At 46.8% G+C, this 18480-nt stretch overlaps 1 protein-coding gene across 20 annotated transcripts in view; it reads left to right on the plus strand.

Moving 5' to 3' along the window:
- LOC128901944 (transcription factor 4) overlaps nt 1-18480 on the plus strand; it is a 236692-nt gene that overhangs the window by 142994 nt on the left and 75218 nt on the right. For 19 of the 20 annotated variants that reach the window (XM_054184120.1, XM_054184112.1, XM_054184110.1 and 16 more), the window contains 2 exons: nt 1641-1770; nt 2241-2290. In XM_054184120.1, coding sequence (XP_054040095.1) covers nt 1641-1770; nt 2241-2290 — 180 coding nt within the window. The remainder of the gene's footprint in view (nt 1-1640; nt 1771-2240; nt 2291-18480) is intronic. The other variant, XM_054184111.1, reaches the window with a different exon arrangement.

The raw sequence follows: 18480 nt of genomic DNA on the forward strand, positions 1-18480 counted from the left end.
TCTTTCCGTCTCGGAGCGGTGGGGAGAGGCAGATGCTGGGCTGAGCACCAAGAAGGGGGTTCGGCCCCAATCCATCCCAGCCCGTTTGTCCGTCCCTCCTCCGCCATTCTCATTTAGCCTCGCCGGGAACAAAAAAAAAAAAAAAAAAAAAAAAAGAGGAATATAGTTTTCTAGAATCAAAAGTTATCTTGAAATGTTTTTAGAAGGTATAGTCAAGGAGTAAGGATGTTTTAATTTCTGATTTTCCAGCTCATGGCTCATATTTGACCAACTGCTTTCAGCAGAAGACATGCCACTTTGTTGAGCTATTTAGGAATCAAAAAGACTGTCTTAATTTAAAACAAGGAGCCTTTGTTTTAGTTGGTGACTGCCTTGTGAAATTTTTCAGTTCTCAGCGGGTTAACCAGGGAACAGGGGCAGAGTCATAATTGGCCTATTTAGAGTATTTTGCATGTGAATAGTGTGTTAGTGAAGCATTACTAAGTCTGTTGTGAGTGACATGGTGATTAGAATTTAGATTAGGGAAAACACATTCTGTACTTTATCAAGTACAGTAATTAGTTCAGTCAGTAAAAGTTGATTACAAGTAACGATAAAGTTAGATTTTTGGTACTTAATTTTAAAATTTCTTTATTAAATGGTAAATTTGTTCTTAATATAAATGGTGGTATCTACACCTGTTTTATTGCATATCAGAATAATTAAAAGAACAATGTGTTCAATGCAGAGTATAATCAGGGGATTTATATATTATGGGTAAGTTTCAACGTAGTTTATAGCAAATAGAACATTACTCAGGAAATTGTTCTTCTGTCATAGTCTCTTAAAGATTGATAATTTTTCTTACGGCACGGGTCAGACCATGTTTTCTGCTGTTTCACGGAAAGCACAGTCCTTTCCTAGCGGAGAAAATGTTGGGTTTACTGGGAGGCACCGTGTTAGTTAATGGTACGGGCATAAAATGGATATATCGAAAGTCCTTTGCTGCTGCTACTGCTGCTGCTATACAATAGCGTTAATTGTTTTTGGGTTTCCGAGGTGCTTTTTTTTTTCCCCGATGGCATTGCAAAACATATTAATGACGTGTAATTTTATTTTCACGTTTTAATCACGTATTAGGTACAGCCCGCTGTACGGATTTTTATAGTGCGAGATCCGATATATTTGATTCACAGCTATGAATTTTTCCTTGCACGGGGCTAGACAATGAAGCTGTTTCATGCACACCGAACCAAGTGCTCTATCGACGGCAGCAATTTGGAATATTTTTTTAAAAAAAGTTTTATTGTTGTTAAATCCGTGCACTTAACTAGTTTGCGGTGAAGAAAGTAAATTCCCTTCAAATATATTGACAGAGCTCCAAAAGTTTTAAAAACACTGATTGCGTTTGAATGAACAGGCAATACGTCTCTTTTAAATGTAATTGTATTTTAAATTAATTAGTTTGTGTTTTCCCAGTAAAAATGCTCAACTGGAAATTTTTGTAATGTCTCCTTTAAAATTTTGGCAGGTTCTCGTTTCGGCGGCTGGCGAAGGTTTCTTTACCCTGTTGTTATTTTTAGGAATGAGAAACAGCTAATGATGAGGAAAGTCGGGTTTAACATGCACGCGCACACACGTCTATATTTTTAATCTTTTAGCAAAGTCTCCTCGGAGGTGAGATGGATATTGGCAACCCAGGAGCGCTCTCCCCCACTAAGCCTGGCTCCCAGTACTATCAGTATTCTAGCAATAACCCCCGCCGGAGGCCTCTCCACAGCACCTCTATGGGTGAGTGACTTTGTCTTCAACCTTTTTTTTTTTTTTCCCCCCATTGCACCAAATAATTGCAGTTTGGGCCTGTTTAGCAATACTTTGAAATAAATACAATAAGTGGCCGAGCGTACGCCGCCAGGACTCTCGGAGGGGTTTATTGAACGGTAGCTGATTGCTCCTCTCGCTCCTCTTTGTTGAGCAGGCGAGGAGCCTTAAAATACCGCTTTTTCAAAGCAAATCCGTGTCACGCGAAAAGAAAGGCCCTAACACTCCAGATGAAAATATGAACAATTTTCCGGCGTTTTACTGTCGGGTTTAAGAGCGGTGGCATGTGCTCGGTGTTCCCAAAAGTGCTGGAAGGCTGGCGCGAGGCAGCGGGCAGGGCGATGTAGAAAATCTCAGGGAAAAAGAAAAAAAAAATGGGGGGGTGGGGGGGTGGGGGTGGAAAGCCTGTCTTATGAAGACACCGTTTTGTCTTTTTTCAGAAGTACAAACAAAGAAAGTTCGAAAAGTTCCTCCAGGTTTGCCATCTTCAGTAAGTACCGCTCGTCTGCTCCTTGCTTGCGGTCGCGGCGGCTTTGTTCGGTTGCAGGCAGATAGAGAGGAGCCCGCGCCCGGGCTCGCTGCGGGCTGAGGACGAGGTAAGGGGAGGTAAAAAACCTCGTCCCTTGTCCCCACTTCTAGTGATTAATTGCCCGCCGGGGACGAGCGTGTGTTGCTCATGTGGCTTTTGGGCGGCGGATGCTGCAGAGCGGGCGGCGGTACCTGCGCGGGGCGAGCATCCCTTCCACGTGCCGCTCTTCTGTGTCGGGCTGATGGGGATTTATGGATTTGCGTGTTCGGAGAGAGAGGATTTCTGAGGGATATCCCCGGGTCTCAGCCCGGGATACGGGGCAAATATCTTCGTTTCGCCGGGAGGTCTCTGCGCTGCGGTACCTGCGGCAGAAGCTGGGCTGAGCCCAGGTGCCAACCGCTGGGACACAGCTGGTGCCCGGGCACCGGGGGCCGGGCGTCACCCAGCGCCTCCCCCGCGGCTCTGAAAGCATCCCTGACGCCTCTTTGTGAGGAGGGTTACGGATGCCATCCAGCTACACGTTTTTCAGTGTTTATCATCAAATCTTCGCGTCCCGCAGTCACAAGTTGGTGTTTCCCTTTGGTTCGGTGAAGTCCTTTGTTTCCGCATCCAAATAATTATTCTCTTGGTTTTCGTTGTCTCATCATTTGGTAAAAATCTTCGTGTTTTTTTCCTGAAAAAGCTGTACCAAGGTGCATTACAGCTTTTAAATCCATTAAAATATATAGAAAACAGCGGTTTTAAAAGAAATTACGCGACACTAAAGTAAATACAGCATAAAGAATAGTATGGCTAAAGAGTACATTTTATTCTAGTATTTTTATTCTAATTTTTTCTCCGCCCTGACTTCAGAAATACATATTTTCATATCAATATCTGCAAAGAGAAAATAAACCACTGAAGAGGGGAGAGCTTCCCTTTCATACCTGGTAACTCGATGTGGTTTATCTCTAAATCTGGTTATTAGGAGGAGCTGAGCGGCAATCAATCTGGCGCGAGATGTAACAAATTGGCATGTTAATCTCAGATGGGCTTTATGTTTTTACCATAAATCTACGTAAATTTGCAAACTTGCATACTTTTAAAGCTTCAGTTATTGTAGTGACTGTGCTAAGCAGTAGTTTTGTTGCCGGTCACTTTATAAATAATAAAATTTTAATCTGAAAGAGAAAACCACATGAACATCCTGATTTAATCGCACGGATTATTGTCGTCTTTTTAATATTAAACAAATACAAACATAAATCTTTTTTCTAAGTTGTTGAAATAGGGAAATTCTCCAATGCAAGTTTCCAGCAAAGTAATAATACTATTATTTTTTTTTTAATTAAAAGTAAATTCCCACAGGTGTATTTTAAATTTATTTCACTATGTGTTTTTTGGTGTTGGTTTTTATTGGACTCCTTTACAGCAATAGCTAATATCCTCCCCAAAGGTTTTTATGAGTGCTGTTATGCTTGAAGTTAGAGGTGGATTTAATTGCCATGAAACTTTAGCTTTTAATAGTTTTTCTGACAGCTTCCCATGACGTCTCCCTCCCAGTTCTGTCCAGCCGGAGGCGCGGGATGCTCCTGGCACCAGCCGGCAGCCAGTTTGTCCACAGGGATTGTGCTGGGACTCTCTTTAGGGGACTCTCTTTTTTCCGGGGGGGGGGGTGGGGGGTGGGAAATAACCCACCCCAAACCCGCATTTTTTGCTGATTTACACTATTGCTCTGCGGGCAGGTGACCATCTCAGGGCCTTCGCGGGGCTATTTTTGCCTCCGTGTTACAGCAGGTCCCCTCGGTAGAACGGTACCCGCCGTCTGCGTGGGCAGTGGCTGGGTTGGAAGTGGCAGCAGGCAGGGATTTAGAACTGCCGCAAAAGTTTTTTTGGGGCTTGCTTCTTGCTCCGAAAGAATGAAAGGCAATTTATGTTTGTCGCAGATTAGTCTCAAATGTGTGCTTCCTTTAGTTTTTCCTGAATGCGGTTGTTGTACAGAATGGAAATACTTCTACAGCTCAATACTCTCAACTATTTTAATGGTATTTTTATTTTCAAGTCAAATTATCTCAAAGTAGAACCTGCGCTTTAAATGCGTCAAATCATTTTAATGAACTGTACAACTTATTAGAAAATAAAATATAAAAAGGTATTCCTGAATATTTTAATCACCCATAGCCCTTTCTTCCAAGAATAAGTAAATTAAAAGACAAGTCCGGTAGCGGGAATAGAAGACTAATACGGTTCTGAAGGAAATACAGCCTTTTTAAAGTGACTACACAGATAGGTCTTTGCCTGCTGTTGTCTTCCTGTGTCACGGATCATAGATTCCATTTGAAATGATGCCGCTTTAGGAAAGGCACCTGCGTGTCTTGAACGGAGCAAATCTCTTCTAAGAGCTCGGGTGATACGTAGGTTGTGTCACACTGAACTGCCAGGATTTATGATGCTGAATGAAGTATGTTCATTTATAAATTGACTAACTACATTATAAATACTTAGTTGGTAGGGTGGAAATATTGCTGTATTTCTCTTAAAATATGTATATTAACCTGTTCTCGATGTGATTTATGCAGTGGATATGGAGATTAATGCAGCAGTGTTTGTGAAAGCAGTTATTGTTGATTAATTCATAAGTAGCCTTATAAAAATTGCAATGATAAATGGTAATAAATACGTTGTATCAGCTCCCCTTTATTATAAGAAATGGCTAAGAGTTTGGAAAACAAAGTAAATTAAAGTATGGAAACAATCAGAGTTTAAAAAATAATGAAGATTTGAACTAAATTTGGTGTGGGGAAGGGGGAGCTCCTCTGTGGAGCTTCTCCCATCTGAGGTTTCAGGAGAATTCACTAATTCCAGGTGTCGTGACCTAAAGGTGAGATCCATCCTTGCGGGCAGCGGGGTGGGGGGCCGGGTCCCCCCAACTCTACCCGCTCCTTGGGCACACATGGCCTCACCATGTCCTGGGCTCCTCTCCGTGGTATGATGCAGCCTAAGGTACTTCCTTGGACTTACAGACTCCATGTATAATCTCTTTGGGGAAACGGGTTTTACTGGGACCATTCCATACTGGAGTTTTCTGCCTTCAGTCGAGCTCTGCTCCCACTGGAGTGGTGCAATGAGGGGCAGCGTATTTTGGACTGAGCCAGCTGAAGATGAGACGTGGGCATGACTATATTGGGAAAAATGGGGTTTTTCTGTTAAAACTTGTTTTCCTTGTGGAATACCCACCCTCATACTGAGCTATGACATGGTGACGTTTCGTCCCCAGGCTGGTGCATCGTGCAATCCCGGTGGCTTCTCTGTGCGATCACCTCCTCACCCTTAACTTCATCCTAAGGCTTTGCTGTTCTTTTAATCTTTAACCTGAAGCCTTCACCCCTTTTGGCTGCTGACGGTTTAATGACGTCTGGCCTTTTACATCAAGTGTTTGCCAAGTGATGCGACATTTTCTGCCTTTCTTACGTTGACCAGTTAGAGTCAGGAATGAGCAAGCGGTGCTGGTATGTATGGTTGGAAGCGGCTGTGAAGGAATGGGGTTTGGAATGGGAAGCCTTTGGTGAAAAAGGGAGCAAAGAGGGAAGGGCTTAGGTCGTAGAGATCATGTTTGAGTGGTGTTTTGCCAGGAACTTATGTCATCTTGACTTCAGCAAGTCCACCACAGTGGCACTGCGGTGGGGAAGTGTAGATGTCCAACAGGTAGGACCTGTAATATGAAGCAATATATATTGAGGACAAAAAGAAAGCTCAGAAATTAAGCCTTCGTGGAGAGCTTAGGATGCCAGTCAGCTGGGTCCGTGGTCCGAGTGCATCTTTGGCTTTCTTGGGGCAGGATTGCATCCTTCAGCAGCTGGAGGGGTTACCGAGAAGGAGCTCAAGTGGTGACGTTGCCTTTGAGCCCCCTGCGTGCCCACGGCAGGCTTTCCGCCTCTGAGGATGCAGATGGGTGCGTGAGCCCAGCCAGGGCTGTCTGCAGGCTTTCTGCATCTCAAGTTGCTCTTCTTTGCGGCCCAGCTTTCCAGGAGCGTGCCTGGATCTCATAAATTGCTCAACTCTTGCATTTCCTCCATCATCAGTGTTTTTTCTTTCAGTAGGATTGTCATCTAGTAAACATGCTATCAAGTGCAGCTGTTATGGCACAGTATGTTCCATTTTCCTTCTCCGTGGACACTCTTTCCTTTATGATTGCACGGAGGCCTCCTGCTCCCTTAGCACCATAGGAAGAGTAGATGGTTGCAGTTGTTTGATCCCAGTTTATGGAAAACCCGGGAGCTGTAACCCAAAGCGAAACCCCACATCCTGGAGAAGTTGAGCTCCTGGATTGTCCCCCATCCTGGTGCTGGAGGGTGTCGGCAGCACCCACGGCTCAGCAGCTGCCTGAGAACAGCCCCCTCACCTCTGCCTCGTCTACCACTGGAGCATCTAAAGGAGCTCGGTGATGGAACTGCACGCTCTGGAGGGGAGTCGCAGTCATAAACACCAGGTTTTGCTGTCACAGCTCCATCGCCGCCACAGAGCAGAGCTAACGCAGGGCTGGGTTTGGGGGGCTTCAGGGTGTGGGGTCCTGTCAGCATCTAGTGAAACAGGAGGACGGTGGTGGAGTTATTCCAGCTTGCTGATAGTAAAGCCTGAGAGGGTGATGACATGGTTCTTGTTCCACAACTGTACATCCAGCTGTTTTGAGCTGTGTTTCCTGACCCCTGCTTGCCGACCACCATAGGGCAGCAGCAAGGGTGGGTGATGTCCAGCGGGTCCAGGCTTCCCCAGAGGATGGCTTTCCTGGAGTTCCACTGCTGCGACCCCACAGAGGTGTTTCACCCCCTGCTTGTTTCCTCATGTCTCCTTGAGAAGAGGTGGAGTGTCCCTGAGCATCCCCCATCCCGGGACTGGATACAGCGAAACGTAGAAAGCGCAAAAGCCATGCCCATAAAAGCAGTGGTGGCCCAGCCCTGGTGTGACACAGACCGTGGCTTCAGCCAGCGACCATGGTCACCTCTTTCTGGTTTCCAAGGTTAATTTACTCTTAGTAGAACCAACCGCTTTAAAATAAGTAAAGGCTTAAAAGCAGAAGAAAGAGGAGCTGCTGGCTCCTCACTTTGAACCATCTCCTTGGAAGCTGCATCTGTAGGAGCCCTTGGGGAAGTTGGGCGACCTCCTGCTTGGGAAGGGGGCTTGGGGCTCAGCTCCCGCCTCTGCCAGGGGCTTCGTCTCTGCCCGCGGCATGCACTCCGCTCTTCCTTCGTCAAATAGATGCGAGTGGGCTCGGGGCGGAGGAAGAGGGTCTGTCAGTAGGAGCTGCACTGCACCGAGGAGCGGGATTGCAACCACGGCCTGGACGGTTGTCACACGTCATTTGGAATTTAGATAATGAGAGAGTTCTTGTGGGAAAGATTTTGCAGCCAGAATAAAAAGTGGGAGAAGTCAAATGTCATCTCAGTTGTGTTAAAGAGAAGAGAGGAACTGAAACATTAATTGATTTTGTTGAGGGATCAGCAGGTAAAATCTCCCGAGCCTCAGTTTTAATGGCAAGAGCCTCTTTTTTTCATCTTAATTTAAGGTGTCCCCTCTTAGGCTGGAGCCATCTATCCGCACTCGCGGCTGTGCGTACGTACCGGTGCACCAGCTCTGACCTTGCTCGCCAGACAGATAAGGAAGTGTATGACTCAGTTGTACATCCTAAGGAAACACCTGCTTGGTTCCAAAAATCAAGAAAAGAGAAATACTACTGAGATGCCACCTGGAGTTTTTCCACAGCTTTATTCTCATTTCCACGGGAGAAGCCTTGATAGTTTTGCTGGGAGGTGAGGAAGCACTGCTTGTGCTTTTTGTGCAGGCTTTGCAGACTTCCTACCTCAAGTGAAAAAACATTTGTATTTCCCTTCAAACAGTTGACTTCAGTGGGAGTTTTCCAAAACAAATACAGTGTCCCCGTCTCTCCGTGTGACACCCGTCAGATCAGAACATCGGCCGGTCCTGGGATGATGATGTTGTCGCTGTTGCCAGCATCTTTGGAGATGGTTCTCCACGCTGGACCTGTTGGGTGCTTTGGAGCTTCCTGGGGTTCAGCGGTGGGTTGTGGGTTGTCCCTCAGTGGAGACATGCAGGAGCACTCCCGCTGCCAAACTGGGGCAGTGGTATGGTGCCTGCTTGGGGGGCGGAACCTGCTCTGGGTGTCTTTTGAGGACGAGTGATGTGGGTTGGAGCCTCCTTGGGACCTTCCTGGAGAGAGGCACCCAAGTGGGGTAGGATGGGGGGAAAAGCTTGGAGGCATCTCACTGGGACCTGGCTAACGATTGCATCAAGTGAGAGGGAGCGAGGTAGGAGCTGGATTAAGGAGGGGATAACAGGATTATAATTTTATTATAATATTTTAATAGAATTCATTGACTTCTGAGGTCTGAGAGCCCACGGAGGTGAGGCTGGACCTGTGTGATGCACCGCAGCACACTTGCCCGAGGCTACTTGGCTTTCCCCCGCCTCGCAGCAGCCGTACGTTCTCCCCAGTCCAATCCAGGACTGCCCAGGTCCCCGCCGGCGACCGGGCTCTCGGCTCCCCGCGTTATCGGGCTGACAAGGTCCTCTTCATCCGGTGGCCCCAGGGCAAGCAGCCTGGCTCGCATCCCTCCTCGCCCTTCTGGCCAGCCATGTAACTCCTACTGCATTAGCATTCGGGGGTTTTTCCATAATAAAATTAGAACCTTATTAAACTCCACACAGGTTTTTTTTTTTTTTTTTTCCAGTTATAACCAAGCTCTGCTTTTTTGCTTTAAAATAAATAAATAAAATTGGAAATGCAGCTTTAGCATATATGAAATGAAATCGAACCAAGGAAATGCTAAAATCTACTGTACACCGGTGAGGCTGATGGGTTAAAAGTCCGATCTGAAATTAAGAGGTCGTTTTGCAGAAAAAATGTTTTCAAATAGATCAAAAGGCAGAGATTAAAATGTCTTAATTTTTAGTTTTTAGTGAATTTTACGGGATATTTTCAACATGAAAAATCGGTTGGAAAGCGATGGTCCGATACGTGTATTCTTCTTTGGCCTTACTTTATATTTAAAGGTAAAACCTTCACCTCAAAAATTCACACCCTTCTGAATGTTCAACTATTTGGGACTCAAAAAAAAAAAAAAAAAAAAAGATCCAGGGCTGAAGAGTTGTGGCCCATTCTTAGCAGCTGGTGGGAGAGGTGTGGGATCAGCGGGGTTTTTTGTTTAGCTTGGGCAGAGACTCCCTCTTCAGAGTGCTGCAGGTAGTGCACGGCGCGCCGCCGGCCCCTGGCCTGCAGCTCTGGGCCACCAAAGGCACAGGATTTCCAAGTGCCCGCAAAAAAGGGCAAAAGGAGAGGCGGTAGATACTCGCCGGCCTCTCTAAGGCAGTTCTTTTCAAATGGCTTTTGAGGCAGAGCGGTGTTTAGCTCTCCGCCGCGGCTGGGATGGTGCCCGAGGAGCGGAGAGAGTTTGGTTTGGTTTTTGGGCTGAAACCTGCCCTGCCTGCCTAAGCCCGGCGCCTTTTATCCCCCCTAAACCCGACACGCGTTTTTGATTTAAACTTTTCGTCGACCTGTATATTGAGACATAGCGAGCATCAGCGTTGTACGGTTCCCCATAGAACAAAAGAAAATCCCGTGCTGGGCGACCCGGCGGCTGGCGGAGCCCTGGGGAGCGGGGGAGCTGCCCCTCTGCTCCCTTCAGCCAGGATCCCTCACAAAATAGGGTTTATTCAGGAAATAAGTGTAAAAATGCACGGCGATTTCACATCCAGCCTTCAACCGTTTCCAATTCTTTTTTTCATTTGGGAATTAAAGGCTGAGTTTCACAAGTGTAAAACTCGGCACTTACATTTTTCTGTTTGAACTTGAGGAGGATTGTTAGGAAAAGGCATTTAAAGGTTAAAAAAAAAAAATAATTCTGTGCAGTAATTCGATTTTGTAGCTTTTCTTTAAATGTTATCTGTAGATTGTATTCAGTACAAGCGGTGCAGCGCCTTCAGATCTCTGATTAGCACAGTTCAGCATTTAAGATACAAGCATTTAAATCCTATCTTGTACCAGGCCTTTCCGACGTGGTTTTAGGAAAGGGTGGCTTCTGGGGCTGGGGATTTATTTACTTCCTCTCCTTCGCTTCAAGTTTTTCTTCCGTTTCCGAACGGATTGGACGCGGGGTCGGGGTGGGGAGAGCGCTGCAGTGTGCGGAGGACATTAATGAAGAAGTTTATCTGTGGAAGTTAAAGACACTCTGGCAAGATTGATACGCTTGCACTCTGACTGCACCACATTTGTTAACAGAGTCTCTGCCTTTTATCAGAGGAACATTAATTTTTGCTCTGAAGTTGTTGGTTTGGGGTTTTTTTGCCTTTACACTGAAGCGGTAAATGAGCAAAAAAAAATCAGCATAGCGAAAATATAGGGGGAAAAAAAAAAATTGCATAAAGAGCTCCAATAACTATTAACGTTGTTAAATGCATAGCAAAGCTCCCCTGACAGTTTCTTGGCACAAAACCTCGGAGGCCGACAATGGCTGGTTGTTTTTTTATTGTTATTTTATTTTCAATGGCATACAGCGCCTTTCGACAGGCCAAACAAGCGGTTAAAGCCAGCGCCCGGGCAGAGGGGACACCACAGCGGCCCCGGCGCGCTTTTACACCCATAAACACGTCTTGCGTTTTGCTTCCCAAAGCTTCGGCCCCACGGGCCCCTCCAGGAGAAGGGGACGGGTTGTCCTGGACCCCCCCCACCTCCCCGGGCTTCTGCTGGGCCATGGTCACCCGCTCTTCTGATGGAAATCCTGAGAAACTCCTGAGGAATACCCTTGTCTCGGCTCCTGGGAGAGCTCCTTCCAGCCGTGCCGCTGCTCGGCGATCTTCCATGCTCACGTTTGTCGGCGCCGCATATTTAAGGCATGAGGATGTAATACATACGGGTTTAATCTCTGGCTCTGCCCCAGGGCGCGCAGGTGCCCGGGGTGGCTCCCGGGGCTCCGCAGCTGGCCATGGGCACAGCTCCCTCGGCACCCAGAGCCCACCCGCCGGCTTTAAGGGCTGGGATGGCTCAGGGATGGGCGTTTTACCCATGCCGTCCTCGCTACGCCGTAAATTTAAAGGCTCAAAGGCTCCCTTATGTGCTGCTTTTTTAGCAAATAATAAGGACGTGGATGTTTTAGGTGCCTCAAAGCCCCGTGCCGTGGTAGCCACCGTGCATCGCGGGCGCTGCAGTGAGACCACCAGGCAGGGAAGGGCCCGGCTCTGCTCCGGAGCGAGAGGGGCTTCGGCGAGCCGGGTATTTGGAGCTGGATTTGCATCTTACGGCCGATTTGACTAGGTTTCCAGATGAGAACATCTTTTCCCTGCCAAATGCAAGCCACAAAGTGAAGAGGCAAAGTTAAATCGCTTGGTCCCAGTCCAGCGTGGCGGAGCCTGCCCTTCCCAGCGCGGCGGGCACTGGGCTGGCACCGGCACCGGGCAGGACCGCAGCCCTCCCTTGTTGTCATTGCCACCTGGTGGAGTACAAAGGATATTGGTTTTCAGCAAACTCGCCTTTAATTTTGGCTCTTTTATTGCAACCACACTTTGGCAATAGTGTGCGAGAGTCCTTAACCAAAAAGATCCTCTCGTTTGCTCTGCAACACCTCATTTCTCCGCTCACAGTTCATTTATGATTCTGATGAGAGTGTTTTTTCAGGAAACACACATTTCACTTTTTGACCTAGGAGCATCTGTTAGAATTTTTTTTAATACTACTTTGGCATTCTGGAAGTGTTAATGTCTTTCATATCTGTTTAATGCTATTTAGGGATATTTATGATCACCTCTTGGTTACTTGGGGTAAAGTGTGTTGCAATTTTTTTCAAACAGACAGGAAAGCATTCATATGAGGAAACAGATTGCTTTAAACATGTGCTTCCTGTGACAGTAAAAAGAACAAATTAGATTTAACACTGTGTAATGAATGCATAAATGTGTACGTTTAAGCTTTTAAAAGCCTTACATTTGGTTCTGGCCTAAACAAAAATCAAGAATCACCTATCGAGGCGCAACAAAGTAGATTTAAATATGTACAACGGAGCCTGCTTGTATTTTCAAAGCGATTTTGCTGCAGCTTTCCGTTCCAGTCTAGACTTTTCCCCCTCAAATTGGGTAAATTTGATCTTTGGCTGCTTTTTCCTGACCCTGAGAGAGCTCTGCAGCAGCGAACCGCGAGAGAAGGAAGGGCTCGTACACCCGTAGTGATTAAAATCGAAGCAGAGTTCATCGTTGCTGTAAGGAGGAATGTCGCTGGGGTGGTAGCACTACCTGTGGTCCCACCCAGCAGATGAAGCTGCTCTTGCGGGGACCCGCCTTCGGGGTCCCCCCCCCGTGTCCCATCCCTGTGGGTGGCCGGTGCCAGGCAGGACATCCCTGGGACAGACAGGGCTCGGGGCCGCACCGGGAACGGGGGTCGGGGCGAGGGACCGCGCTGTCCCAGCACGGCCACGGCACCGGGGGCCAAACCAGTCCAATGCCAGCCTCCTCCTCTGGCGAGGCCTGCAGCAGGGATGGTGGCTTTTGTACCTTAGGAGGGGGAAAAAAAAGAAATAGTGAGAGCTCACTGGCCCAGGAAACAGCCTGGAAGTACTTACTGTGCGCTGCTCCGCGCTCGACCCGCGCCTCGTGTTTTGGCGTCGCTGGCTGCTCCGGCGCAGCCTCAGCGCCGCGGCCGGAGCTCAGAATACGGCGGAACTCTCCCTGGAAATACTGCTGCGAGGAAATGCTGGCACGTTAAACCTGTGCCTTCCTAGTTCTCTTCAAAACACAAACAATGGTATAATGTATACTTAATTGTTGTTCTTTACTTACCTACTAGGGGGTAGAAAGTACTCTGAATCATAGCTGTAGCAATTCTCCGGGCAATGTTCTAAATGTCTGCTTCTTGTTTGCATCCTTGTATTTCTTTCAAGATGCAGCTGGAAAAAAATTAAAGGCAGTTTCTGTCCGCCTTCACCCAATTAGTTCCCTCGCACCTCTTATTTTGCATCTTTCCAGAAGATTTCTGGAACATAAAACCTACTCAGGTGCAAAGGGAGTGTGGGTTTTGTGTCACTGACCGTCAAAGGGCTTCCAAGAGCAGCGGGGGGGGGGGGATCGGCTGGTGTTAAAATGGACTTGGATTCGCGTCCACAAATGCAGCAAAATGCCAGAAAGACGCCCGGGTTGTGCCCAGCCGGAATTTTTTTGCAGGCTGTGGGAGTTGGGTCTAGAATACAGTTTGTTTGATAATTAGTGCACATCTCCTAAGACTTTCAGAGATCCGTATTTAACCTTTCTGCCACCGCGTTCCAACATAAAATTAACGCGCCTTTTATCATTCTGCGGTATTTAAGTAAATATTTTTGAACCATCTCCGTGCAACAGGTTTCCAAAGATTAAAAGTATGCCGCAGGTTTCCAAAAAACTTCATTTTTTCTTATATTTTAAATGTTCTGTTTGTGCAAAATTTTGAGAATCACCATAAGGGCTTCTTTGCATTTTTAATTTAGTAACTAACATATGAATAAATTTGCATATTAATTAGTTGCAGATTAAATCATGCATACATAATTGCCTCCTTACTGTGTTTAATGTTTGTCAAAATCTCCAGCCTGGTTTGATGGATGTCGTATGAAAGATTACAATTTGATGTACCCTTGGAAGTATTTACACCAATAACGCAGGATTCTTAATAGCAGAATTCTCTAGTTATATCCAGTTTCTAATAAACATGTAAGATAGGTGCATGTCCCTTTTGACTAGATTTTTTTCCTTGCACCAAGTCATTTACTATTCATAATCATTAATGCATCTCCTAATTATACAGCATATGTCTGTTAACCACTTCATTGCCAGTCGTGGGGCTGCGGCGCCTGAGTTTTTAGCACAAACTTGTATTATTTGCGAGGCTATTCCCGGTTTGTTTTGCCTCTGCCGATAGCCATCCCTTCGGCTTTTCCTGGCGTGTGATGTTTGGAGGAAGAGTTTCAAACGCGAGGGCCATTTTCTGGGTTATTATGGAGGCTGAAGAAACGAGCTGCGCTTAATTCATGGCTGAAGGCTGCTCTGCTGTGGCTACTGCAGTAAATAACCAAGGACGTTCCAAGTGCAAAAATAATATCTACCAAAATTACCGGTGAGGCGGCACCTAAAACCAGGCGGGGGTGGCAGCCGAGGGACGGCATTGTCCCTCGCCTCGGCTCCTTGTCACCAGGGATGGCCTGGGGACTGTCGCTTCCCGTTTCCACCCGGCTTGGACGGCACCTGGAGGCCATTCCCGGCCTCCAGGAACACGTTAAACATCTGGGCTCGGATTCCGGAGAGGCGAGTTCCCAAAATTCAGCAGACTTTGGGAAACGTATAAATGGTTGTCTTTGATATTTTCGGAACTTTTAGCTGTGCTCTGATCACAATTTCAGGTTTTGGCCACAGCTATGAGGGCTTGAAATTGCTATTTTTAATGAAATCTAGATTTGTATGTAATTACTGATTATTTTTTTTAGAACAAAATACGACCCGAAAAGAACAGGAAATACTGCCAGACTCCTGATAAAATCCCAAGAGTTGGCTTGACTGAATTTATCAGCAAGCAGTTGATTTCCTTCTTAATCTGGTTGTACCTTAACTCCTTTTCGAGCAAAAGCGGTGTTAGAGGACTTCCAAAATAACCATATTTTGTTATAGAAGTTGGCACTGACATGTGTTAGGCATTTAAGTGTGAATTTGAGCAGTCGAGGGGAATATGGCACAGTGTTAGGAAACAGCACCGGGGAAGTTGGACCTTGTTTCCCGAGCTTGCTGCCTACCTGGGAGGGAATTTTCTGGCGACTGACATCACCTCTGGGAGTCTTTTTTCGGCTCTGGGTGCCTTTTTTTCGGCTCTGGGTGCCTTTTTTTGGCTGCCGTTGTTCAGCCAGGCTGTAACCCCTTCAGGTCCGGCTCAGCGGGATGACAGAGGTTTCTAGGAACGGCTGCGGTATAAAAATACGTATTTTAATACAGCATCTGGATTCGGATAATTGAAAAATGTGCTTTTGGGATATTAATTAGGATTGCTGAAAGGAAAAGTTCATGGGAAAGTGTAAGCGTGTCATTTCAGTGAGAGGGCTCTTCTGTAAAAACGTGGTTTGCTGAGTATTTTAAGTGCGTGCATTTTGTATCTAAATAAAAAATATGCATAATTGATATAATATAAAATACACAGTGAAACCGCCGCGTGGCCCTAATTACTCACAAAATCATATACTTCGTATCAGAGGAGGCAGCAGCCTGACATCTTTAGTCCAACCGGCCAGGTTGCGAGATACGTTTTAGCACGTTGTTCACCGTGAAAAACCCAATGAAATCAAAGGTACAAACGCCCTTTTCTCCTGAAGGATTTTACGTAGTAAAAATAAAACATCGTGGAACTAGTGCCCGAAGACCTCACAGACTTATTCTCTAATCACAGAAGAACATAAACTGCTTAATACTTACCACTAATTATCTTCCTGTACTGTGCAATTCGGTATTAAACCACAAAAGCATGTTCAAACACCATTAAGGGGCAAACCTACAAAAGCAAGAAAATTGTAAGGCCAAATTCCGGGGGTGTTCCGCCGCGCACAGGAACACCCTCGGCCCCGCTTCAGTCCCGCCGCGTGCACTGCACATCACACACAGACACGTCGCGTCAGGAGGCGCTTAATTAACGTGACTTGTGCCCGTATTTAGAGAAACGTCCAAACCTTGGTGCCGTTTGGCTGTAAACCCCCGCTTTGGCCGTCGGGGAGGGCCCGTGCGCAGCACCCATGGGTGCAGGAGCACGTCTCTGCGTTCGCTGCGTGCCATCCTCTCATCCCTCCTGCCTTCCTACCCCTTCTTCTGTTCTTACCCAGTTTTACTATCCGAAGGGTTAAAATTCACTCCAAAAGCTCAATTCTTCATCTTTAATGGGAAAATTGACAAATGTTGCACAAAACATCTTTTGTTTGAAGATCTCCAAGGAAAGATAGATACCCGACAGTTTCCCTCCTCCGGGCGATATTCCTGGAGAACTAGAGACAAAAAGATTTTATGCAAAGAGAGGGGGAAAAAAGACTGTAAGAAGCAAAAATGGTAACGTTGGTACGGCCCAGTCCGGCATGGCATCGGGGAGCTGGGACTTCGGTAAGATCTGATGCTTTTCAGGCGCCCCAGTCCCAGCCTGGATTTAGGTCCTCTCCCCGTGTGCTGGAATGAGATTTCAGCAATAAGTTCAGATGCTGGTTTCTTGAAAAGCGAGCAGGACTTCAGAAATTTTTGCAATGTGCTGGAGGTTTAAAGGGCAACTGGGTGTAAGCAGCAAAAGGGAAGAGAAATGATGTGGTTTAGTAGAGGAGGAGAGGCAACTGTGAGGAAGGAGACATGAATAAACCAAAAAGGCGCTGGCAGAACATCAGGTGAAGCTTTCTGTGGCAGGACACAGAGTTTTGACTCGGGAATAATCTCCCATATTTCTTAATGTAGAGGTAAACCTGATAAAATGTCAAGACACGTGCTAGAGGCCTCCTGTGCTGCGGCTCAGCTGAGCTGCTCTCGCACACTCAGAGCCAGGACAGCAGAAACCTTTCAGTTTTTGCGAAACCCTTTTAATTCCATCCTTCCTTCTCAGGTGACGCGAGCGCTACCCCAGTCAGGAACACAACCCCAGCAGTTGGGGCTGGGAGAACACCGTGCTTCGCCTGGTGGGACGCCCAAGCGCTTATTTTCCCTGTGATCTGGGGACACTCTCTTGTAGGGTCTGGAATCACCAAGCGGTATTTTCTGTTTGTTAAGTACCCATTATTCCAGATTCTTTTGTCTTTGTTTGAGCAGTATCCTTAGAGAAAGCCTTGCGCAGGGCCCTCCCTTCTTTCTTCCGGCAGCATCCCAGTTTTATCATCTCCGCCTTGACCAGACCTCGCACCGTGCCATGTCCCTCTGCCCTGCCCGTCCCCTGGGCTGCTCTCCCAGCGTGACGGGGTTTAGATTTCCCTGTGTCCTCCCTAATTCTTTGAGGTCTTCAGGACCGGCCACCCCACCTTTCTGTGTGCTACCCATCCTTGCACCCAGCAGCAAAACCAAACCGTACGCTTGGTACCAAGGCTGATGCGCACGGGTGGGCAATGCAAAAGGAATTTACCCTGTTTTCCAGTTTTTCCAAAAATACACTATCTCTGCCCCTACTTTTGCCTTGCTCTCTGAGGTTGGGGGTTATTTTCACATACAAATAATGACCAAGTATGAAGCTCATCTTGGGAGCAAGTTACGCAGGTGTAAACGTGCCCTCCTCATCCTGAGCATCCCGGGAGCTCAGAGCCACTGTGGCAGCCCAGCCTCCTCTGCCGCGGGCACCTACTCGTCCCCAACGCCTTGTGCATCGCCACACAGCCAGGTCACGGCTCACCGCGACCAGGGTGACCGTATTTCATATTTCCCCTTGGAGTCGGGGCCGAGACCCCGAGCGTTGCCCTGGCAGACCCTGTGCCGGAGGAGCATATTTGGGGAGCCCCAGCCTCTGATCCCCTTGGCACCATTGACTCGATGGAAGTGCAGCCCCGACGCCGTGCCCGTGGCCTCTCCGAGCTTCGGTTTCTCCGTCTGCACAAAGGGAAACAGTGACAGAATAATATTTAACTGCTAGATAGAGGGGCTGCGAGGCCTAACTATGTAACAGCTGAAAATCTTCCATATGGCAATGTGCAATAAATGAGGAGCAGCGTTCCTCTCCCGCTCCCTCCCCGGATTCTTGTGGCAGAGTGGGAAGGAATCCGAGTTTGCAGGATCCCACATCTATGTTCAGTCCTGCAGATCATTTAGCAGAGAGGAGGGTAGTGAGAAACGCTTTGGAGTGCTTTGATCAGCGCTGCTAACGGTTTACTATGTAGACAAATTGCTGCATGTGACTGGAAAAAAGGCCACGTTTTGATTCTTAACATTAGCCATGTGTCCGTTTGCATGGTGTCCACAACTTTTTCTTACCTTTTCCACATTTTTTTCCTTTTTTTCATGTATTGTTTTAAAAAGTAATTGTCCAACAGCATAATTATATATATATTTTTTTGAAGTTCTGGTGCAAGTAGGTATTTATCATTTAATAAAACACTGAACTCACTTGGGAGAATATATATTATTACTAATGAAAATCATTATATTAGAGTGTG

The sequence above is a fragment of the Rissa tridactyla genome, chromosome W (genome assembly GCF_028500815.1).
Source record: "Rissa tridactyla isolate bRisTri1 chromosome W, bRisTri1.patW.cur.20221130, whole genome shotgun sequence".
Classification (NCBI taxonomy): domain Eukaryota; kingdom Metazoa; phylum Chordata; class Aves; order Charadriiformes; family Laridae; genus Rissa; species Rissa tridactyla.